General features: G+C 36.3%; 1 protein-coding gene across 1 annotated transcript in view; it reads right to left on the reverse strand.

Moving 5' to 3' along the window:
- Positions 1-24,879, reverse strand: part of LOC104162474 (gamma-aminobutyric acid receptor subunit pi-like) — a 34,132-nt gene extending 9,253 nt beyond the window's left edge. Inside the window, exons 1-5 of the mRNA XM_009701204.1 lie at positions 24,816-24,879; positions 15,369-15,436; positions 13,725-13,942; positions 12,987-13,069; positions 7,860-7,997 (exon numbers count right to left, since the gene is read on the reverse strand). Of these exons, the coding sequence (XP_009699506.1) occupies positions 7,860-7,997; positions 12,987-13,069; positions 13,725-13,942; positions 15,369-15,416 (487 nt within the window). The 5' untranslated portion in view covers positions 15,417-15,436; positions 24,816-24,879. The remainder of the gene's footprint in view (positions 1-7,859; positions 7,998-12,986; positions 13,070-13,724; positions 13,943-15,368; positions 15,437-24,815) is intronic.
- Between the last annotated feature and the right edge of the window lie 401 nt (positions 24,880-25,280).

Below are 25,280 nucleotides of genomic sequence, written 5' to 3' on the forward strand. Positions count from 1 at the left end.
GGTTGAACAGGCAATTGTAAATCTGTGGCTTCCTACTGTGCAAGAGCAATCATTTAAAACCTTAATAAAAACTGTTAAGGATTTTATTAATTTTGCTTGCAATCTTTTATGCTGCTATTTAACTAGAACTCAAAACAGACACTTTTAAATAGAAAGACAAGATTTTCTCTGCAGTGTTTGTACTGTCATTGCTGTGGCATGGTTGCAGCTAGTGCACAAAGGACAATGGCATGGCCACCGTGAGCAAGGAAAACATGTCAACCCAGAGCTCGTGTGAGAGTGCAGAGGGTGCAAACCACCAGGAGGAAACGGAATCCTCCACAAAAGTTGTTTGACTTGTGTTTGTGCTGACCTGACCATAGGGAAGGATGTGGTGCCATGTACCCAGCAAAGGGGAGTGAAGAGGCTGGCCTATGCTTCCTGCAGAGTAGCACAGGCACTTGGGGGTTCCTGTGGTTCAGCCTTAGAGCTTGTCTTTAAGAAGAAAAACTCTGAAATAGCCAATCCATAATAGCCATGCAGCAATGTCCTCTCCTTGTTAGCAGCCTACAATTGTATCTCCGTTCACCTTAGTGTAAAAGCCAAATGTGTACACGCGAAGTTAGTTCAAAATACCAAACTTGAAAGTCACAGGTTGCCACTTTGCTGCAATTTCCAAGCGTAGACAAGCCCTTTGAGTGTTCCTGCATTCTTTTGTGTTATTTTTCCTGGTGCCAGAAATTTCTGAAGTAATGTGAACAACAAAGAGAAATAGAGTTCTAACAGCTTATAGCTCAAGTGGCTTTTGGGGGAACAAAGAAAAGACATTTCTCTAACCTTAAGGCTTTCTGCTTACCAAAATCCAAAGACACAACATGGACATGATAATAATAGTGTCAGTATTTCTCTAAAGAGTTCAGAAGAGCTTTTATAACAGAAATTTTGAAGCAACCTATATATAGAATTCATATGAGCTCCTCCAGTAATAAACTGAAGAAGTAGTAAAGAAAAAGTATACAATGCATACTTATCACGCTAAAGAAATGAACAAAGGGACAAAATGAAGATAGGGAAATATTACAGTCCTTTTTTCATCTACACTCCACATGTACCAAAACTACTCATCTTTAAAAAGAAACAGATTTGCTACTTCTATTACATGAGTTGCATATGAGATAGTAATGCTGTATCTCATTGCCTTTGACTTGCACATCTGAGGCTATGGTGCCGTCAGTCAGATCAAAAGTGAAAAAGGTTCATGTAATCCTAGTCCTGGCTTTACTAGTGTTAACTCAGGTAGAGCTCAAGTTAACTCCTCAAAACTGTCAAGTTTGCCCCTTGTTTGAGTCTTACAGACAAAAAAATATTTGCGTTAAAATGAGAAGATGCTTTTTCATTCAAGTTTCTGTCCCATGATAGATGTCACTGCAGTGTGTGAATGCTCTGATTTAAATCTGATAATGTGATGGAAATAATCTCTGTGCAGATAGCTAAACTCTGCAGCAAAGGCATAGTGTTAGCTCTTACCGAAGTACCAAATTACTGTGTTTAACAGTTTCTCAGATGAATCTGAACCTAAATGACTGTTAGTATATATACTCTAAACCCACCAGAAGGTGAGATATTCTACTTAGGTTACCACACAGCTAAAGAAGATTAAGCTGAGTTACTTGTGCTTGAGTTACTAATTTATTAGATTGCACAAGTACAAAACTAGACAGTAGTTCTAAGCTCTAACTTATAGGTGAAGAATAAGTCTAGATAGCAGACTACAGTCTCCACACCTAATCTAACTCTCTCTACTGTTTAAAAAAAGAAAAAAAAAAAAGTACCCTAGAAAGTAGAAAGAGGTGAAAGAAATCAAATTTCAGTTGGTTCCAGCTGACTACTTTTGTTTCAGTATCATAAAAATTATACCAGCATAGACTCCCAGTAGCTGAGCAGGTGTAGGTCTAGGTCTAAGGCAGATCTTTCTGAAGGCAAGAGAAGCTAGTTTATTCCTCTTTATAATTTGCCTTTGAAGTTTGACTTTTGGCTTCTAAAGACAATATTCTAATTTACAGCACTGCCTATCTGACACTTCATATAGATCTTGCCATAATACTGATGATTTTATCAACACTGACTGTTGGTGCGCTGCCTGAGAAATAAATATATACCTAAACAAAGAGACTTCCTTAACACCCTAGGTCATTCATTTTTTGATTATCCCATTTTTCTATGGTGTCTGTTCCCAGCTGACGGCAGAATGCTGCATCTCTGCTCTTTCCTGCTGCCCGCTGACCCGTGGACAGTCGCAGCAGAGGCACCTGAAGGAAGGACTGATGCTGTACAAATCTGTCAGCAGTTCCTAACTTCCACTCTAGTGTTACGGGGTGGGAGCACCTTCCCCACAATTACTTTCTGTGGACTTTTTGAAGAAGTCTACTTCAGTAAAAGACTGCTCCACATCACTTTATGTAAGAAGCACTTTGGTATCCTGCACAGGGGTGTGCAGTCAGGCACAAAGAGCACATTCTTCTCTATCATGAAATATGTATGCTAACCCCTTGGGTGCCAGCTAAAATGTGTGATGTACGTCTCACACAAGCACATCAGTATAACTCTACGAATGCATCATTTTCTTCTCTTCTTGCACCTTTTAAGGGCACAGTACAGGAAAGCTTTAAATAGAATTTTACTGCCTTAACTATGTGCTGAAAATGTAGTTTCCAGTATGCAATTTTTTATTTCTTGTTTACAATGAACGTATGCATTAAGGAATCAGTAGTGTCCCCACTTTTACCCAACAAATAAGCTGTGCAACTGAAACACAATTCTCTGACTGTTATAGGATGGTAAGTGTGTAAATATGTATGGTTAATATGTTATTACAGCTCCTTTGTCCCTCTCTCAGAGAACAATCAGTATTTTGTTCTGCACAGTCAGGATCTTATAAGCTACCTATTTTCCTACTTGTTTTTCAGAAGTGAATTAAAGGAAATGAAAGATCAGGCCAGGTTTCTCAACATGAGCTTCATCTTCATGAAAATGCTTTATAAAAAATGAGTTTGAAATTCAGATTTCCTAAGAATGAAACAAAACCTTTCATGTAGTGTTTTTGTGCAGATATATTTATCCATTTATCTTACCTGTAAAAAAAAACAGTAGTTTACAAAAAAACTATGCCACAGAACATCCCCCAAGTGTTTATGTATATTTCTGTCTATACTACAAAGAACTTCCCAGAAGTTAACAAAAAATGCCTCTTCTTAATATCCTTGATATTCATTCCATTAATTGCACTTCCATATGTTTTCATGTTACTGTAACTTTTTCAATGCATTTTCCAAAACTATTTTCATTCTAAACTGTTCTAGATTGCAGAACTATTACAAAAACAGGTCATGATTGAAACATCAACTCAAGTGGAAAACCTTGCTTATGAAGAGTGATTATATGAGCTCAGATAGGTAGGTCGAATACAACATGGTAACAGATATATATGCATATGTAACTGCTTGAACCTTAGGTAAGGCTGTCCAAAGACTCACCAGATAAGGTTATACCGAACACGGTTCTGAGATTCTTTGTAAGCCCTGTATGGCAAAGAAGTTGTTCTCAGAAATAACAATTGGAGAGCAATTACAGATTATAAGAGAACTGATAAAGGGAATGAGATAAGTTACTCTGTGTACCATACCTCAAAAAAAGAAGAATTTAAAATCCTAGAAAAGCTTGATTTTAAACTAAGGAATCTCCTGAGCCTTGGGAAACTGCAGATGGGCCTGTAGGCCAAAGCAAGGTAATGCCTTTATTTCAAGAGAAAAACTGACTGATGAACATACACTCCATGTAGGAGTCTTACATTTATACACAGTTATACACCCTTTATACTTTATATATAGTTTATATACTTTTTGATTTTCAGATCGCTAATTATAAATGAGAGCAGCTGATTACTGACTTAATCATGACCTCCCACCAGAGAAGCCAGTAACATGGAGTGGCCAGGGGTCAGCAGAGTTTCAACACTGCACGGGCAAATGAGGTCTGACGAGGCCTCTAGCACAAGGAGGCTGAAGCAGGATTTGTGATAGACATCAAAACCCTGGCAGTGACTGCAGACAAGGAACAGCAGCCAGCTCCCTTTGCAGTCTTTTTCAAGAGGGCAAATGTCTTGTCTGTGTGTGTCAAGGAGAAGAGACTGACTTTATGCTTTTGTCTCTTCTTTCCCTCTGTTCTACCAAAATAATACCATTTGAATGTGCCATTTCGCTGACTTCACGGTTTTCTAAGCAGGGAAGTGCACTGAGAGCCTTGACTGCCTGACATAACTCTCTCTGCCTTCTGGCCTCAGGCTGAAGACTCAGTGCTGAAGACTTGGCAGGAAGATTGCAGTAGTAAGAACAAGACTTAAGGAAAGTTGCCAGCCAGAAGAAAAGCTATCAACAGCCAATTAGCCTCAAGTATTAAATGACGTTTTTGCTTCTTTCTCCAATTAAAAATGTTGATTGAGATTAATTAGCTACCACTTGCTGTGAAAATAGAAGCATTTATGAAGTGGGAACAAATGGGGTCTGTCCTGTGCCCAGTACTGCTCACTAACAAGCATGATGAGACACCAAGTGTCTTTTAAGAGAGGAGTGTTAGCTCATTGGATTAGAGTTCAAAATTATCTCAGCAGCTATCAGCCTGAGTAAAACAGGATGCAATTCAACAAAACCAAGTAGAAAGTCCTACACTCAGACGGGGATTACTAGCTCCCTAAACAGAGCACTGGGAATATATGGCTACAGGACAATAAAGGAGGTGGACTATTAGAAGGAATCACAAGCCGAACAAAGTAAAAAATGCTTTCTGCAAGAAAAGCAAACATCAACCCAGAATGGATAAACAAGAACAGAGTTAATGAAATGCATTAAGTAAACTCTTTCCTCTGTAGAGGATGTCATCTGATGGGAACAGGGTACCCAGCTTTGGGTGCTGCACATCAGTAAAGATATGAGAAATTCAATGGGAGAACAATGGCAAAGATAGTAGATCCAGGAAACTGTTTATATGAATCAAAAAGAGGCAAAGTGTTCATCTGAGAAAAGATATATCAGTCCTGAAATAGCAAAAGGACTGCTGAAAAATAGCAGGAAATTTGTCTTCTATATCCACATAATGGGTTTGAAATGCAGCAAGGGAAATCAAGATTGAACATGAGAAAAATATGTGTGTAATAATTACCAGAAAAAAAATCATCTAGGGAGGGTGAAGCAGACACTTTGGAGGTTTGTCTAACTTACTCCTAGAAACATCTGTCAGGAAGTAGGCTGTGGATATAGACGACCTTGCCTTGTGACATGAGAACAGATTAAATGAATTCTTAAAGTGTATTTCAGCCGTATTTCTATGATTATTTACACAAAAAGCTAGACTGTAACAGTCTTTCATTGTTTTTATGTTTTTCCAAGAAGAAAGGCAAAATTTTTATATCACTATTTATTACTATGAGAATGCAGGTGGTGTTGGCTAGAGAGATAAAATAAAAACCCAGCAGCCACTGATGCAGATACACGGTTTTGGGGTCCAAGAGTGTATTAGTGTATACAGAATAAGGACTATAGCTAAAAGACATGTAGGAAGTGGTTCAAGCAGTTCATTTACCCATGTCCCAAATGAAATTGGTATGTACCAAAGTGAAATCAACACCAAACCCTAGCCAGCAATCTAGTTAACATTATTTGAATTGACTTACTATTATGTGATTACAATAATGTGATTACTATTCTATTATGTGATACATGCTGTTCTATAAACAAGATTAATCCATAATATCTTTTTCTTAAATTTAGTGAAGTTACTTATGCAGGAATTTTGCTGACTACATTTTAAATTTAGCTCTGTTAGTGGCTCTACATGAACTTGGGGTTTGCATTGTGGTACAATATTTCACTTGCACAGCAGCTCTACTGTCTGTCCAAGTTCACAGAGTATCAAATCCTGACCTCTCTTTTTGCTGTGTTAGGAAACACTACACACAGCTCTTCTCTCATATCTTTAGTTTTAGCCTTTTGAATCGTAACTGTTATAAATAACTGGTTCTATAATGTAACTGCTATTTATAAAATACTCTCAGATATATTTTAATGGTGTTAAGGAAATGCAAAGCATTTTTTTTCATTTTGAAATGGATTACATAGTTCCATAAACTGCTTGCTTTTTTCTTTTAATATGGGCTACAGTAGGCACTGCTTTCCTAAAAAAAATCTGTAGAAAATGGCACTTAAATCATAATGACTCAATAGAAAATTAAGAGGATTATGAGATTTCATTTTAAAAGTACTGCATAGCACTTGATAACATGGTTTTCTTGAACAGGAGAATTGAAATGAGCAGGTGTGGGAAATTTTAATCGAATTAAGTTACATGTGTTCAAATGTATAATTAAAAGAAAAAGTGGCTTTTGACTTTATACATATGATTCCTACCAACATAAAAGGAGGAAGACAGCATCATTTACTGAAAAGAGCAGCATAGTTCATTGATCATGCCTCTTCAGTTATAATTGGAAATTGGTTTTATTCTGTTTGGTAAAAAGTAATAGAACGTTTTTTAGCTTTAGAGCCTGGACTCCATGATAGAAGGTGGTAAGAATTAAGCAGGTTTCCTCTTCCTCTGTCCTGCATGGTGAACTGTTCCTAATACCCTTCTGAGCAGAACAGCAGTAAAGGATTTTTCTCCTTTGATTGAACCTGATGTTGCTTACCCAGAAGCTGTAAAGAGGAGGAAGGCAAGCAGATGTCACTTATGTAAGTAGCAAGATACTTTGTGATCCTGGAACCTGTTAGTATGTATTTATTTCTACTTTTATATCCATTTAGAGAACTTTGACTTTTAGCCTGAATTAATACCTGAAATTAGATCATAAAGTTTCTCTGCATTGAATTATTAAAGTAGAAATACCCAGAAATGGAATAGAGAAACTGTATTTCTGTGATTCAGAATTAATAACATATCCTCTGGTGAAAATATAGCTTTGAAGGACGTGTGTGTCTTCATTTAAAGATCACCCTTTCCGTTGGCGTGTTCACTTGAGCAAAAGAGAAACTGAGAATGCAGTGAAGAACAGCGATGAAGAACCTAAGAGTAATTCAAAGAGCATAAAGCAGATTTGGCAGGTCCTGAACTCTCTGAAAGCCCTTTCGAAATCTCTGGACGACAAACAGGAGCACGCTCTTTCATGAGGTTAAGTCCTGCAGTTAGAGGAAACTTTCTACAGCAGTTTTCCAAGATCAGCAGAAAAGCAGGTCTGTGGAAATGCTTCTGATCCTTCCCTGGGCAGAGGAACCTCAGGCCGGGCAATCTGTGCTCTGCTGCCCACCAGGCTGGACAGAGGCTGCCATAGATGAAAAGCAACTCCGACAAGCACTAGCCATGAAACCCAACCTCTTGCAGTTATAAAAGCACCCAGCATATTCATGGAAATTTCCATGGCTAAATAGAAGCTTTTGACTTGCCTGATAAAGCTGGAGTGGCTATTTCTGGGAAGGCTGAGAACTGGGTACCCAGGGTCCCTGGTCTCTTTCCAATTTAAATGCCAGATCTCCAGACTCTTCTTCCTTCACAAGAGCTCTCCCTGACTTTATATGGAAGAAGTAGTACATCCCTTGTTTATCATTCTTTAGATAATGCATAGCCTCCAAGAAAATGCTCAAACGCTCTCAACCTTTACATTAGCTGGGTCTCTGCTGGTAACATCTGGAAAAATATGTAAGGTTTCAAGAATGTAATCTAGCAGAAAATTTAAATTGTCATCCTAAGAGAAAGCGATGTGCTCAGTTCCTTAATGCTGCTCTGTTTCCAGAGCCATGTTCCGAACCGTACCTAGAAAGTGTTAGAAGGGTTTTTACCTGTCTCATATACTGCTTCGGATACCGAGGTAAAGTGGTCTTCTACTGTGTATTGTGCCAGCTGGAGTGCGTCCAAACCTCGAACTGAATCATTTCCTCTAGTCCAGTAAAACATGACATCATTGATGTTATAACCCCCTGTAGTGATACACAAGCCAACAAAAGTGGTTATTTTACACAATAATTAATTTGTGTTGAGCACACTTACGGTTCAGCTGTTTCTTATTTGTCTATCTGACAGTACAATTAGACATAAACAATGACATTTTTTGGCTGAATGTAATGCTTCTTTGCAACAAAACTCCCAATAACATACAAAGTCTTATCATTTAAAAGCTGACTTTTTTGGAGGTGGTCTTTTTTATATCTTTTATTCTAGTATAGATGACATGAACTAACAAAAGAGATTAGTACCACATGGCATTCTAAAGACAAAAGCTATTAAACTTTAAAGAACTACAGTTTTTATGAATTACAGCATTGCCAGCATTTGGACTAGACACTAAGTGTGCCCTTTGTAGCACCCCAGGCTGCAGTTTCTCGATGCAGTGCATTAGGTCCTCATTCCTCCAGAAATGAAGGGGTGAGGAGAGCAGCAGGGCTGCTGCATGCTGGCGCTGTGCTCTGAGATGGGCTTGGGTCATCACTTGGGGTGACATTTTGGCTTAGGAGCTTGGATGCTTCCCAAGGACACCAGCTTAGATGCTGATGTTTCTGCAGGCTCAACAGCATGGTATGCCTCAGGGATCCCAGGAGGTTTCCTCTTAACCTTCAAGTCGTAATTAGGAGCTGAGACGGGACATGAATCATCTATCAGAAGGCAACTGTATTTTGCACACACTTGTCAGCATGCGGCACAATCATAGCTAAAATACTTCTATAGCTTTTTCCCATTATATTAAAAGGTAGGCAATTTTGAAGCTAGTGTATATGATTAATTCAAGATTATGTTAATGTAATTTACATGTTAACAGGGAGCATTTGAACATCTTTTCCTTTAGCTTACTTAGATCAATCATATTGTGCAAGTTAACAGCTAAGCTTAGGGAACAGAAACATGAGCAGATGATTATTTTTAGACTTCAGTCAATTGTAAGTAAATTATAGTGTGAGACAATAATGCAATACGTTGCACAAGGGTATATGCTGCAAAAAGAACAAAGCTCTAGAATCACAGAATAAGACATGCATTAAAATTAAAAAGAGCATTTTAATACTTTTAAGTTAATGGCTTTGGTTCTCGTAATGTCAAAAAAGAACTGATTTCCTACAGCCATTTAATGTACGAAAAACAAGAGTTCAGAAATTTCATTTCAAGGGAACACTGTGCTGGTTATCAATTAAAATTGGAAATTCTGGAAATTCTTTTCCTGACCATTCTTTAAATGTAAATTTTGTTTTCACTATCATTGGCAGTTTTCTGAAAAGGTATCATGACCAGGAATCTCTGCTCACACTCTCACATTTATAGCAATTAAAGTCAAAACACTGCTGTGTCAAAAGACTAAGCCAAAAGCATGTGCATCCAAGCTAAGGTCTTGATTCCCTAAAACCACACACTGGGAAATTTCTCAGATTTGGGAGATGAAAAATAAAAGTAACATTTCCTATAAACAAATGATTCTATTGTCCTAGTCAAAACAAAGAGGTTCACAGAAGCAATGTTTATGCATGACTCCAGGCATGGATTCATTTTACTTTCCTTCAGTATAAAAGAACTGCAGGTATTTAAATAAATCCAAATAACTAGAGAGTACCACAGTAAATCCTTATTTATTTTTTACAAGACATTGAGTCTTCCAAGTTGTATGAGATGGGAGAATTTCTTGATGCCTAAATGGGTGATAGCAAGTATATATCCAAACAGAGGTTGTTTTTCTTTAATACAACTATTTCTGTTCCAAAGTATTTTCATTAGCCAAACAATTAGTAGGTTTTAGTGATCCTTGCTATGAAAATTCTTTGAAAATACTAATTCCAAAACTTTATTTGTGAAGAATTTTCATGGGGAGAGTCTTCCTAATAGTCAGTAAAATTAAATAGCGCAGTGCTCCCTCTGTGCAAAGTTATTCTTTATTCAGGGGATTAATATTTTACTAATTATAAAATGTTTTAAAAGTTTATAGAGACAAAATCCTTAAGCCATATTATTTGGCTTTTACAAGTAATCTCTATTCTCTTTACATGACACTGAGTTTTCATTCTAACTAATTCCTCAAGCCCAAAATGTCTCATTTCTGTACTTCATTGATACAGCATAAGCAGCTAATGTCAATAGGGTTAACTACAAGAATAGTAAATTTGGGATTAAACATTCATAATGCCTAATACAAATTAGTTTCTTTACCTTTCTGTTGCTAATTTTAATTTCCCCTGATTATCAAGCACAAGTTAAGTGCCTTCACATGGCTCTTCACTGAATAAATGCTGAAGGACAAGTTCAAAAACAAAATAAAATTTCAGAGATGGGCCAAAAACATGAATATGTATTTGGACTGGAGGCCTGTGTTGGGGAAAAAAAAAAAAAAAGAGGAAAAAAGTCCTCAGCCCGGTGTGAATCAATGGTAGTATTCCCTACCACATGGCAGAGAGCATGAACTCCACGGGCAGCACCAACCGGGACAGGAGCCCTCCAAGTCCCCAGATGTCACATCTGCCGTATCAACAGAGTGGCAACTCTCTGTCTCCTAACATGTGCCTGTACTACCTTCTGAAGTGTTGCAATAACGGGGAAAAAACAGTCGACATTTTGGCTGAAATGTATTTTACTGTATTATTGTAGAAACTGTAAGTCAATCAACATTGTTAACTAGTAGTAGCAGAATAGCATGTTGTAAGGTCACCAGGTATGCTTTACTGTGTAAATACATTACTTGATAATATCATGTCATGTTTGTCTTCACATTAGTAGTCACTTAATAAAAGGCCTAACACTTTGTTTCAGCTCAAGTATTTGCTATATATTTTACATTTTATTTATAAACATCAGCATTTGTGTGAATGTGTAAGCACGCTTGCATTCACAATTCTTCATTCCAGGTAACGGTGTTTGCAAGCAGTATTCTAGGATGATGTCACTATTCATCTATAAATTGACATAGCTTGTCTCATGAGGCAACAAACACCATCTCCAGCATACCAAAAAAGAAAGTATTACAGTGCACTGAAGAAAAAGGGCCGCAGCTAAAGGCACACTCTTTATTGCATTTATTTTTTCTAGCTGTTTTCCTTAAAACTAAACACCAATGTCACGGGAGCATTTGTGAGGACATTACTATGTTTTCCCCTTGGACAGGAGACACCTGTGTGTTGTTGAAAAAGCAGATGGAATCATTCTGAAAAATGTTAATTTTTAATTATATAGGGAATTCTCCTTTTTTTAATCCTGTCAGATAGATTTAAATTCCTGTGGGACGTACATTTCATTCTGGAACTAGAGAAAATATTAAATTACTCATTAGGCAATGTTGTTGATGTAAATCCATATGCATTGACTTACCAACATGCTTTTCCAAAGGAAAATAAATTAAAGATCAATCCAAATTCTAATTCAAATTGCTATTTGTTAAACAGATCTTATAAAACTGCTGATTCTAGAGGGAATTCTGTGTAAGGAAGGTTTTGGGGTTGATTCCCTTTGTGGTTCTGTCTAAAATGAAACTTTGCAGCAATATTCTAATTGGTCATTACCAACAGGAGATAAAGACTACACACACACATCTGAAATGGTAAAGAATAAAATGTGACAAGTACCAATAAACCTTCCAAAAGATTTTGAATATCTATTGACATATATTTGAACATATATTTTCATCTTACAGGGGACTGAGTATCCTTTTACATTATCCCATGGAAAAATATTTTGATAGAGTCTTATCATATCAATAATAGCAAAAAGCTAACTATAAACATGCACATTTGAGTATTTGCAAAGCGACCATATATACAAAGTAGAAGAGAGCATATTTTAACAAAAATTATGAGGACGTTGACTGATAAAATGAGAACCTATAAAAGTATATTTAGTCTTGGTCCATCAACTGATGACATTTTTTTCCCATGGCACTGGCATGGAGATAACTAAATAAGTCACAGAAGGATCTGTATATACCCATCTCAGAACAGAACTGTCTAAGCAATCACCTGTTTTTCAGTATGAAGACAGTAAATTAACTAAATATGAATTATATGCCTTACAAATAGGCCTTATTGTAATTTCTTTCTTTCCTAAAAGAATTGTGCCTCAGGGTGGGAAAAAAAAAAAAAAAAAAAAAACCAAACAAAAACACCACACACAAACAAACCACAAACATACTATCTGAAAGAGGAGAAAAAAAAAAAACATACTTTCCCGGCTGTGCTGGAAAATGTCTGCTCACAGAACTCCCCCTGAAGACCAACAGAATAACTGCAGGATGCACTGCAAAACCAGGTCTATGATAATTTCCTGAGATTTTGTTTAAGCATTAATCATCAATAGCATGACAGCATTTCAGTACTGCCATGTTATTTTCAGTAATGCCTCATGCATCTATCTTTGTATGTAGGTCCTGTTGTAATTCACAGAATCACAGAAAGGTCGGGGTCGGAAGGGATCTCTGGAGATCACCTAGTCCAACCCCCTTGCCAAAGCATGCTCACCTACAACAAGTTGCACAGGATCGCAACCAGGTGGGTTTTGAATATCTCCAGAGAAGGAGACTCCACAACCTCTCTGGGCAGCCTGTGCCAGTGCTCTGCCACCCTCAAAGTACAGAAGTTCTTCCTCATATTCAGGTGGAACTTCCTGTGTTAGATTTTGTGCCTGTTGCCCCTTAACCTGTCGCTGGGCACCACTGAAAAGAATCTGGCCCCATCCTCTTGACATCCTCCCTTAAGCTATTTACAAGCATTGATGAGATCCCCTCTCAGTCTTCTCTTCTCTATGCTGAACATACCCAGCTCTCTCAGCCTTTCGTCATAAAAGAGATGCTCCAGTGTCCCCTAATTCAGCAAGAACTGGTTACATACTCTCCTTTGGCTTCTTTCAAAATTCCAGCCTCTTTGATAAGAGTATGTAGCAGCCCTTGAAAAAGATCAGAGATATTTTTCTAATTGTATAAAAATAATAAGGATTAAGTGTCTTACAGCTTTCTAGTTGCAAAGTACATATCTGCTTATCCATCGGATATTTGGTCAGATCCATGCTGCATGCAACCGTTGTGGTGATCCTTGAAAAAAAGAGTATTGCTAATTATTAATGGGATAAATTTATTCATCAATAAAAATAAAAATAAGCCATGTATCCTTCTTGAACTAATATTCACAGGCAAATATCTATTGCAAGGAAAACATTCTGGTATTTACCAGTATCTAATGTGGAAGAATAGCAGCATCCCAAACAGGAAACACTGCAGAATAGTTGAGTTTAGTGGCAGTCTAAAAAAGCCACTCCTTGCTCCCTTCTCACTTACAGCATGCATTTTCCTTTGCTGATATTTTGCAATATATTTTACAATTTTGTTATATTTATCAAAATCTATTATAAATGATAATCTGCAATAAATAATGCAAATCAATCATCACAGCTTGCTTTCCTCTGTGATGACTTCAGTTCAAAACAACTGGAATGACAAAATGCAATTCTTGTATTTGGTCTACATGAAAGCAAAAGAATCTATTTAGGCAAGAAAATGAGACCTATTATTAAATTTAAGAATTTAATCATATTGGTCAATAATATTACACATTCATAAAACCACAAGACCACACATATTTTACTTTTACAAATAGATCCATTTCTTAAGCATAAAATTATGCTAACCTGGAAAGTTTAAAATGTAAGTAGAAGACAAATATAAAGGCTGGTATGTGGTATATACATACCGCAGAGCATACAAGACTGTTCCATTAGGGTATATTCTTATAAGACGATTCTCAACAGTGACATCATGAAGAAAAGACTTTTTTGAATCAACTATGAAGGTGTCCGGTACCCAAAGCATTTCCACAAGCCGACCATCTAAGCTTAAACTCTTATTACCATCAAAACAAAGTCTCTCATCAGTCCATCGCTGCCTTAGGAATATGGTAGCCGTGTAGTCCTGAAAGAGAAAAAAAAAAAAAAAAATTATCATACAGAGCAAGCCACTATTATTCTATTTTACAAAACTATATGGAAACAGCTGTTGGGCACAAATAGCCTGTGATTCTCTACATCCCATTCTTAAATGTTGGCACTCCAACAGCAGTTGTACTGGCTCTCGTACTGCCAAATTTTCCAGCTCTTGAAGTGAGGCTGACATCATTAAGAAATACTAGCTTGAGTAGATTTTGTTCTTTGGAATTTTACAGTAAAAGCTGATGGCCTAAATCTGGGGCTGTAAATCAGCTGAAGTCATCAGAGTTTTGTAAGCAGGTAATCTGGCTCCGTAAACCTTTAGCTTTTAGAATGATTTATGTAAGTTGTTGCAAACAATTTCATTCACATAAACTACTAAATAATGCATTTTTTAAGAAAATGTTGTATAAATTCAGGTAGACAAAAGAAGTTAATGAAATAGGAAGGGAATCATCCTTTGGCACTACTTATCCTTTCAGCATCACAAGGTAAACAGTGGTGACAAATTTATCAAGACCTTGAATATAGTTCTCAGCGCAGTTCATCTTCAAATCAAATATGTCTTGTAGTCTTACATTAAAATCACACTATTTCTTAGCACCTTTTTAATCAATTTAGATTTTATGGTATGTTTTTATCAGTGTGGTAAATTCATCTTAAGTTCTGACCTTACTTCCACCTTTCTAAATACTAACTAATACTTATTAAGTACAGAGGGATTCTAATATTCAGCTTCCGTGGAAGCCTGAGTAATGGAATGGTGAGGTACTTTTATGTATATACATGTTTTTATATATATATATATATTTCTTTATATGTGTACACACTTTTTTATATATATATACACACAAGTATTTTCTAGTATTGAATATCTGGTTAATGAACTTTACCTTTTATTTCTATGTACTAACATTGGATATTCAGTTAGAGAAGCATACTGCATTTCATAGTTTGTTCAAAAATAAATGATACAAATACAATAAAACACAGCTGGAAGAAATTAATGTGTGACATTAACAGTAAAAGAGAAAAACAATATGACTTCAGCTGTGTTTAATCACAAGGAAAGGAAGTGGCTTCAAAGACACGTGAATGTATCTTTTTTTGAAATGCATAAAGATTTAGGCATTTCATCTGGAAAATAAATACTGCTTTACATGCCTTTCATTAAGATTAATAGTCAGTAGCAAATTTCTGTTTGTACCTATGAGAGGTGTGATTTGCATCTGCATTTCTAAACTTATTATAGCGTTATAACCACCATCTTTAGTGAAAAATAAAATTTCATCTCATAACACACATTGACTGCACAAGGAGAAAAGCCTCAAAGTCACATTGCTAGCAACTGTAAACACAAGACATTAGCTTATCAACAAGCAAAACAAAAAAGATTGCAAAAGCTACAATACCATATTTATTTCTGATATTGTGTCAATGCTTGCAATATCCAGACTCATTCCAACTGACACAGGACCATCTGCAAAAGAGAGAAAGTCAGAATCTAGCATACAGTTCTATAACACTCGGTGTTCAGAACTGGCTACAAAATCTTCCAAAATATGATCCCTTTTTCTCTAAATGTTTAGCAGCTTTTTAAGAGGAAATATTCCTCAAACTTACATTATGAAAGAATTTTAACAATTTCATAACCAAAATATAGTACTTCTAGACTAACAGTATCCTGGCTTTAATAAACAAGCTTTATTTCCTAAATATTTCCTGGGTTAGATTTTTTTTTTTTCTCCCCTCCAGAAACAAAGTGCTGGGGAAAATGTTGCACAACAAGGTGCGGAAGGTACAATCCCCATGGTATATCACACCCTTCTGCTCTGAAGTGCAGAGCAGTGGAAAGAATTCTTCCAGTTGCAACATCTGGTCCATCAGATGTTAGTGAACTAAGGAGTTACTCCTGGCAATGTCACATGGTTAATATCCAGATGGGATATCTGAGTGACTTTATTTACTGCCTATTTAAGAATATATTATCTATATTGTGTCATTGCATTTTAATGTTTTGCTTTTGACCATTAGCAGCTAACTTGTGATTTAAATACTTGCATTTGTAAAGGAAACCTAGTAATTTCATTCTCCTTTTAATATTAGTATCAGCTGAAGATTTATTCAGTGTGATTAAACACCTTACCTAAGGAGTTGCCATGATGTCATTGTAATGTTAGTACGCTCAGACTCTTGTTTCCTTGTGAATGTGCATTTCAGTGTCAGAAGGAAGATCACCAGCTGTGCATTTTAAAATGCAGAATTTGTGCAGCGCTTTCATGGAAACATGATATTATTCCTGGTTGAAGGTGTGCAGAATAATTAAGAGAGTACACATACAAGGAAATTCATATTAAATAAATTAATCTTTCCAAGTAATTGAGATGCAGAGAATGCAGTACTGAGAAATGCATAAACACTTTAGATAAGATCTATGTAGCTGATGGTGCCAGTATATTGCAGGCACACTGCTGAAAGCCCCTCTTGGCTCCTTGCAATGCATTATGTGCATAGCTCTTATATGCCCCCAAATGGCATCTAGAGGAAGATGGGGCCCAACTCTACCCCACTGAGTAACACTAAAGAAAAAAACATGTCATTCTAAGATGTATAAGTGTATTAGTATTTTTATTTTTCTCCAAAATAATTTCCATTTGTAATGCACGTGTTAAAGTTGTTAAACATCTGGCACTCCTGAAGGAATCTATAAATGCTTTGTTCTAGACTTACTTGGAAGTTCAGATATAAAGCTCCAGCTCAAGGCAGGACTGTAGGCTTGCAGCATCTCCTGATGGTAATCTATGTGTTTATTATATACTATAAATCATACATAGAGATTAGAGGAAATTTTTCATCTATTGGAAGAACACTTTGGAGGTTAACTTTGGAAGAAAATTATTTGACTGAAAAGTTCTCACACCGTTGACAGCTTGTTCTTCTGTTTCTTTCCATTCTTTTCAGGTTTTGATACTCCAAGGACACATTTATGTTTTGTCCCTCCAGACTTAAAAAACCTGACTGTCTATGAAACTCAGCTCAACTTTCTAGGGTGCAACAGCAACAGAGTCAATTGATACTTATGCTTACCATTGTACTATATCATTATTAGAGGTACAATATTGCCAGCTTTAACAGATGTCTCAGATCCTCAAAAAACCATTAAATTTAAAAATAAGTGTGATTTATAATCCATTTTCTGATTTTTTTTAAGTCTTCCTATGGATTCCCATGTGTGAGTGTAACAGAGCATATTACTGCCAACCGTCACACAAGAATTTGGGGAGAATCTCATCATGCAAGGCATATGCTTAATGATGAACCATCCTAAGGAGATGACAATGCAGTGTTCAGCTAGATATGTGGGAATTGTGTCTGGGAATAATCAGGCCCTTTCCTATCATATCATATTTTATTGGTAGGAGCCACACTTGATCCTTGCCTAGTTAAGGCGATACAGATTAGGGGAAATGTTCATTAGCAGCATTTCAGTATCATCAGTGCTATTGTTATACATCTGAGAGGAAAAGCTGACTTTCTGGAAAGACTACTGAAATTAAATTAGGTTTAATTTTTCTGGAATCACAGAAACAGGACTTTCTACATCTCTTTCTTCTTTCTTCCCTGTTGCAGTATTTTTCACCAATATTGAGTAACACAACAGAATTGTAGTGTTGGGTGACCCCCAACCACCAAAAGACATCTAGCTTAGATTAAGAGGTACTTCAGACTCAAACTGATTGTCCTAGCACAGACCTGCCTTGTGGTTTCAAGCACTAAGGAGTGGTAGCGTAGTCAGGATAAAACCATCCTGCTCTGCCAGCTCTGAGAGTCTTCACAGCCCAAGTGCCCGTGCTGTGCAGCAGAAAATTACATTCCCTCAGATACAGCAACATGCCAGGGAGGAGTAAAAAAACCAAACCAATTATGGAAGGGGTTTTTATTAACACAATGCAAGCTGCTGAGAATAGCTTTGCTTTAACAGTAAATTAAATCAGAATATCAATAGTTACATGCTAATTTCTTTTTTGTGTGTGAGGCTAAATCCAAATTATGGTGCCTTACTAAATAAGCAAAGTATTAATACAGAATGAGTCTTCCCATAATTATCCACCAGGGTTTCCCCTGAACTTCCTCTGAAAGGTCTCCTGTTGACAGTGTCAAAAAGAGGGCAGTAGACCAGATGAGGCAGTCAGTTCCTACACTTCCATATGTTTGGCAGGAATTGTATGTATAATGACAACTTCGGAAGAAATCTACTGATCTTCAGAAGAAAACTAAAGTCGATTTGACCTGCATTAGTGAAGGGAATCTTCAAAACATAACAAAGAAATGCCAAAGGGTATGCCTTGTTACAGCAATAGGTGCACAATCTAATTTACATTTTAACTTTTACTGACATTTATGTACAAAGACTGCTACTTAATCACTTCAGATATTCACAGTATTTCTGTACGGAAAGCAGCAAGAGTGGCAGATAGCATACTTACAAGTTCAGTTTGCATCACTGCAATGATCAGTCTGTTAAACTTTGTACCAACAAAGTAAACCTCCATTGTGTCACGTATGTATTTGCAACTCTTAAGACCTGCTACTGAAAACAACTGGCACTATCGTGAACAGCCAGCAGTGAGCTGTTAGCACTAGCTCTTTTTCATTTAGTTTAAGAAAACTTAAAACAATTCTAGCATTCAGAAGCATCTCAAGAGAAATGGCTTTTTGAAAGAACACCTCATCCTTGCAGTAATACTGGATAAAATACTATGCAACTCTAACAGACAATTAGAAGGAAAAGTATCACTAGAAAAATTTATTATAGTTTCATAAAAAACTCTTTTTGTCTGCCTGATTGCCAGCTTTGCTTTGTTTTAGAGTATTGTAGGACTTATAAAGTGATACATTACACTTGGATTTTTTTGGTGCATTTAACTTCCCACCACAAGACATCTTCCCTGACAAATATACGTTACATGGAGAGACTGGACAGATTAAGATAGGCCTTCTGACAGATCTCAAATGTAATTGTTGATATGAAGATATCAGAAGACAGACCCATTTCTAGCAGGAATCATCTTCAGTCCTTTGTTTGCACCAGTGATCTTTAGACAGTGATGTAGCTTTGCTAGTACAGTTTGTGGACAAGACAAAAATTGGTGGCAATTGTAATAACAGCTTGTTTAATCATTTGTCAAAAAAACATATTTTAATACAGCCAAATGCAGGCAATTAATGTGGGGACAAATAATGCAGGCAGTCTGTACAGGATAGGAAAATATCTTGGCAAGCAGTGCCTTTGAGAAGGATTTAGAGGTTGTCACTGATAATCATTTCAACAAGATGTTTCCATATTATGCTTTGGGAGAAGCACTATTGCCATGAGGAGCAATACACAGAATTAAGCTATCTTGCAATCTAGACTGTATTGGCAAGACTGTTGTAAGATTACTGTGACAAGATTTGCTTTCCATATTTGAAAAAAATAAAAAATGGGCAAACAGCAAACAGAATTCAATTGAAAGAGAAATATTCCAGAAGACAAAAAACTCTGCAGCTTAATATCAAAGTTTGTAACATGAAAATTAAGGAACAGCATTTACTCAGCTCCTCAAAGAGAAAATGGAGAGATGACTTGCCCAATGTATGCGAGTGCAGAGAGAAGGTATCCAGTAGTAAGTTGTACACATTCTCTGACAAAGCAAGGCAAGATTCCAGTTTATGGAAGCTACAGACAACATAAAACTTCCAATAAATTTACTTTTTTTTAATTGAACTTAATTACTCTTCATCATTTAGAGTCTCTAGAACTCACCATTTAGAGGAAGGGGAAAAAATAAAACACACAAAACCCAAACTGTCCTGCATGCAGGAAGCTGAGTTTGGTGGCAATGACAGTCTCATAGTGTCTCTTATTTCCATAGGAAAGGAATTAAAAATCTACATTACCATCTGTATGCTGAAGTTTACAGTTTTGCACCAAGTCATTCATTTACTAAATCACAATTTTAAGGATTCAGTAGGGATTTATTAGATTATTTTTTTTTCTCAATATACAATTGGTCATACATGTTCTGGGCTTTTTGCCTTTCTCTGAAGGGTTAGACATTGGCTAACTGGTACATAAAATAGTCTTTAGATGATGATTATTTGGTATATTTCTCTCATGTATCCTGTGCGCTTGTCTCACTAGATCAAAGGGTCTTAGACACAGCTAACATTCTGATATCTCCTGGTCTTTTTTTGGAGGTAAACTGTAAACTTCTGAGGACTAAAATGCCTTCATCTGATTAAACTCATGGAACTCAATATAAACAACATTTGAGAAAAAATATGATGACTGGTCTTACACAGAAGGTTGGACTCAAAGATTTAATTTTCTTAAATTTAAACCTTAAGACCATGAAATGTATTACTCATTACAAATCTAAGGAAAATAGTCTTTTCAATGTGGTTTAGAATAACTGATTTAAACGTGACACTTTTCTATACCACTTGAAAGCAGCTTTCATATTCAAATATACTTAGCTGTGACCTTTTCCTAGTCTCTCTTTTTTAATTAGAACACTTAAATTATCATATTCAATCACAGAACAAAATCTATTTGTATAAAATTATTTACAAGATTTTATGTATCCCCTAACAACTCTACAAACCTGATCCAAGGCTCACTGAAGTCAGCAAACATTAATTCAGAGAGGTTTGGCACAGCACCTAAAGTTATAAAATTGGTCTACACAATTTCAGCAGAAAACCTGATGTTGAAATCAGCTTGTATTGCTGAGATAAAGTGTCAGGGTTATGTAGCACAATTAAGGGAAATAACTGTGAGGTTTTAAATTTCTCATGTAGGCTTTTCTATATAAGACTTTCACATCTATCTAAAAGTCTTGGATGGATATTATTATGTTAAGCGGTACTATGTACTAACACTAGTATAGGAGTGTTTCGTATTCCAGTCCAAAGAATGGCTAAAAATCATTCTAGATTAGATATTTTTTAATTTGTTAATGGAACTTCCCAGGTCTATCTGTTCAGTTTATTAAGACTTGCTTGATGAACCGGCTCAAAGAGGGACATTAAAATGCTATAGTTAAGGAAAGAGAATATTTAACAGTAACCTTCAGGTGAGGGTAGTAACCAGTAAGTAACCATTCCAGCTAGGATTCTTCTGTACTAAACACTGTGTAAAAGTACACCCATAATTTGGTAACTGGTATGTGTCACCCACCGTGGACAAACATCACTCAATTTTACTTGTCTGCAAACCTTTGATATACTAAGACTGGCTTCAACTAATCTAACTTCAGGCACCTAATTTAGGTGCCTAGAGATGGGAACGACAGTCTGTATTGGGCATAAATGGCAGCGTTTGGGTAGCAAGGGTCTGGAGGGGCGACTGGTGGTGGAGGAGACTAAAGCAAGGCTTAAAAATCTAGAAATCTACTAGTTCCAATCCATGCAAGGAGAGAAGACAGTTTTTATGTGTTTATGCACAGTCATTGGTTTGAAATGAAAGATATATTTATAATCCCCTCATTAATGACACTAGCTGAATTGTTATCTGCATAGGTAATTTCCAGTCATCTACCAGTCCCAGCACAAGGACCAAACACAAACAAATAGGCAAATGGAGGACTTATCAAACTAAGGACCCATGAGCTGCCATAAAATTCCCTTGACTAGTAAATATTTGTTTCTCTTAGCTTTAGGAAAAAAAGAACGTTCATTTTATGATCATGTGTTTCTACCTAATGCTTTCTTTTCAGGATAAAAATATGCTAAATATTAAGGAGTTCAGTGTCACTGATTTTGTAAGAGTATGATAGTATCTTGGCAGCAAACACCACTTCAAAAAATCCCCATTTCCGGCCTGAAGAAAAATTTCAAGGACAAATAACTTTGAAATTACTTTGAATTACGTTATTCTAAAATTCAAGCTAATCTCTGGCCCTCTCACACTTGATAAAAATCACATTTCAGTGTCCCATTAAGACTAGCTAACATTAAGTTCAAAGCACTGTAGATGCCAACAAATAATACCATCTAGTTTTATGACAAATTTCTTCATGCATATTTGAGTGCATATCTAACTGACATCACAAATAAACAGAAATATGCACACTTTCAAAAGCAAATAAATCTTTGCCAAAAAAAGAGCCAAGTGTTTTTAAAAAGCTGACTTTAGGATATTATTTTTTAATATTTCTGTGTGTCATCATATACATACTAGGTTCCCATTTCATGCAAATCCTTTCATAGACTTCAGACAGCAAACATAGATCTTGGGTTTAATATGGATATACATTCTTTTCTGTTCATGTTTCTAGAAATACAAGTTTTCTCCTCAGAGTAAATCAGCACTGATAAGTTGACACAATTAGAACTGTGCAGGCTCTTATAGTAGCTGATAATCTTGACCAATACCAGAATACCCTAGTTTATGTTTTTATCACGCATTTGTTCATTTGCCTGCTCAAGTCTAACCAGTACTTTGATCTTATGATCCATTTTTGATTTGTCAGTCTGTTACTATTAACATGCAAATATCACACCAAAGAAATTAAGGATTTGAGAGGGGATAAGGAGGGTAAAAAAAGTCACAGAAGAGGTATAAATGACTAAATTGATACTCTGGCTTCATCAACTATTTAGCAGGTGTGCTGTAGCCATTGATACAATTCTGAGTGAAGCCAGTTATACTGAAATCTTTCTCACAAAAAACAGATACAAGGTGCATCAGCTGCAGGCAGATAATATCCATAGAAATAAGGAAAATATTACATGGAACAAAGCTAGGATAGCTGTGGTCATACAGATCAGTATAATCCACTGATTTGTTAAGCTGAGGATTTAGGTGGTTTACTAGCTCTGCTTCTAAGAAAAGCAAGAGCTTCTCCTGGACCTGAATCTCATCTGGGCTGCAGCTCACCTTGTCAGTAACAGAGAGAGGTCAGGGCTGGGCAGATACCGCTCCCCACTCTGCCCCAAGCATACAAGCCTATCATATGGCAAATTATCTCAAATGATCTTGCAAAAAGCTACAGGTACAAAAATTGGGACAGACACTTCCTGGGCCATCCTAACCTAGATTATTCCTACAAAAAAGTAATTTCTCTCAAAATCCTCAATGCTGCATTTAGAAATAGCAACAATAAAATGTATTTTTTAGAGTCTCATCCCATTCCTTCAGCAGTAGGGATAATATAGATCCATCAAAGACGTCTGAAACAGCATTTGCATGCCTGAGCTGTGGCAAGCATATGCAGCAATTCTGGCACTGTCTGGAAGTGCTAGACTGGCTCTGTGTGTGACATAGACTTGATCCATGCTTGAGCTTCTCTGGGATCTCCAGGCAAACACAAAAATTCCTTAGCATCCCTCCGAACAAAATTTCCAGGCAGAAAAAGAGCTGTAGCCTTGCTGCATTACAACAGCTGAGAAAAAAATTGGCTCACGTTAGCAAAGGGAGATGCGTAACTCAGAAGTGCTTTACTGTTGGTCTTTACTATCATAGGATTGTGCAAGGAAATTCTGTTTGCTGTCTACCAAAGCACATCCATCATGGCAGTGCCAATGTATCTCTAGCACTAGCATGAAGTAATTAATGAAATATATTAATGCCACTGAACACACAGTTATTTTCCATTATGCATCATCTCCAATAAGAAAGGGTTAGTTTCTTTATTAGCATTACTTTTATTTTGCTGAAAATCGTCTTAGACCATGTAAATACTTTATAGCAGTTGTATCAGCAGCTGAGACAACAATAAAACCAAACAGATGAAATAGTTTTCCATTTCTCCTAAACCTAAAATACAAATTTATCTTAATATTTTTATCAAATGGATTCAGAACTTGCACATGATGTGCAGTGCCCTTATTGGACAGGCTGATAGTCTCACTAGGTATTTGGATGGCAAGAAGTAACAGTATGGTCTGAGAAACTCTTTACTCAACCATTTTTAAGTGGGATATAAAGGGATATACAGGTCTTCATTTGAAACCTCTAACATTTCTGAATATTTAACTTAAGAACTATTGTCCAGCATTCACTCTGCAAGTTTATTTTCTGACACACAGAGCTGAGCATCTTTACAACATGCAAAATATTTTCTTTTTCAGAATTCTGCATTTACTCCTGGCAGAGATATCGACCCCACCTTGTAACTCTTCAGTATTTTTGATGCATGCAATAGCCTGATTCAAGCAAGAAAGATGTTTGTCATTGAGATTTCAGGTGCCTAATATTGACAGCCTTGGTGCAGTAGACTATGTGGGTCTTCCAGCCTAGTGACCGTGGCCTTCTGATGCAGGGAACTAACATTTTAAATTCATTTTCCCCTCAATTCTGCAGTAAAGCAGTTCAGTGACCTTTAAGACCCGAGGCAAGAAGCTTTTATTAAATTATTCTCTTGCAGTCTTATAGTAGATGCACATAATACTTGGTATAGTAACAAGATTTGCCCATGCTTTTATGAGCAGTTTGATATATAAAGCTTTTTTACTGCTAATCAAAATTTTTTATAGTTCTTATTCAGAAAATTAGAGGAAATTATGCTTTTAAATAGGTAAGGTATTACAGCTTATTTCACTGAGGATACATGAGCATCAATAGCCAGGTTTCTAACAGAGTCAGGAAGCTTTGCTTGTGAATGCCTGGAATATAAGTTTCACCTTGGGCCACAAAAGTTATTATGCTATATCTTATTATATCATATTACATCATGAGATCAATTACATCATAAGATCAAGTCACTGGCCAACATTGGAGAAAAACTATAGCAAAAAACCCTTTGCTTTCATTGCTGACTTTCAGACACCACATTGTTATGCCTCAATCATATTAAAAGAGCTTTTCTACTTACTATCAAAAAATGGACGTAGATACTTGTTGTATCCTTTTATGATTTTTTGGATAGTTGGAGGTAGAATTTCACCTTTTCCTTCAGCTTCAGGGATTTGCATTGACCTAAAAGGAGTGGAAAACATGAGGATGTTTTAAAAGATCATCAGTTATAGTAGAGACTACATTCCAGGAAAAAGCTGCATTAGTTTCAAGATTACTGATGTTTACTACCCATCAGACGACATATCATGAAACATTTGTATATTTGCATTTCACAGCACTGTATGTTCTAGAAAATATCAGATTTTATAATCTGTATTAGCCTCTTATTTGAAAAAAAAAAATACCCCTTTTATACCTTAAAGTCTACCATTTCTTAATGCCTCACCTGAGAAAATAGTTTAGTGCTCTTTAATACCTTCTCTGGAAATAGAGCATTATTATCATAATCTAGGAATGTGGGAGGGGTGTTGATTGTTTATTT

The sequence above is a fragment of the Cariama cristata genome, unplaced genomic scaffold (genome assembly GCF_000690535.1).
Source record: "Cariama cristata isolate BGI_N322 unplaced genomic scaffold, ASM69053v1 scaffold12925, whole genome shotgun sequence".
Taxonomy (NCBI): Eukaryota; Metazoa; Chordata; class Aves; order Cariamiformes; family Cariamidae; genus Cariama; species Cariama cristata.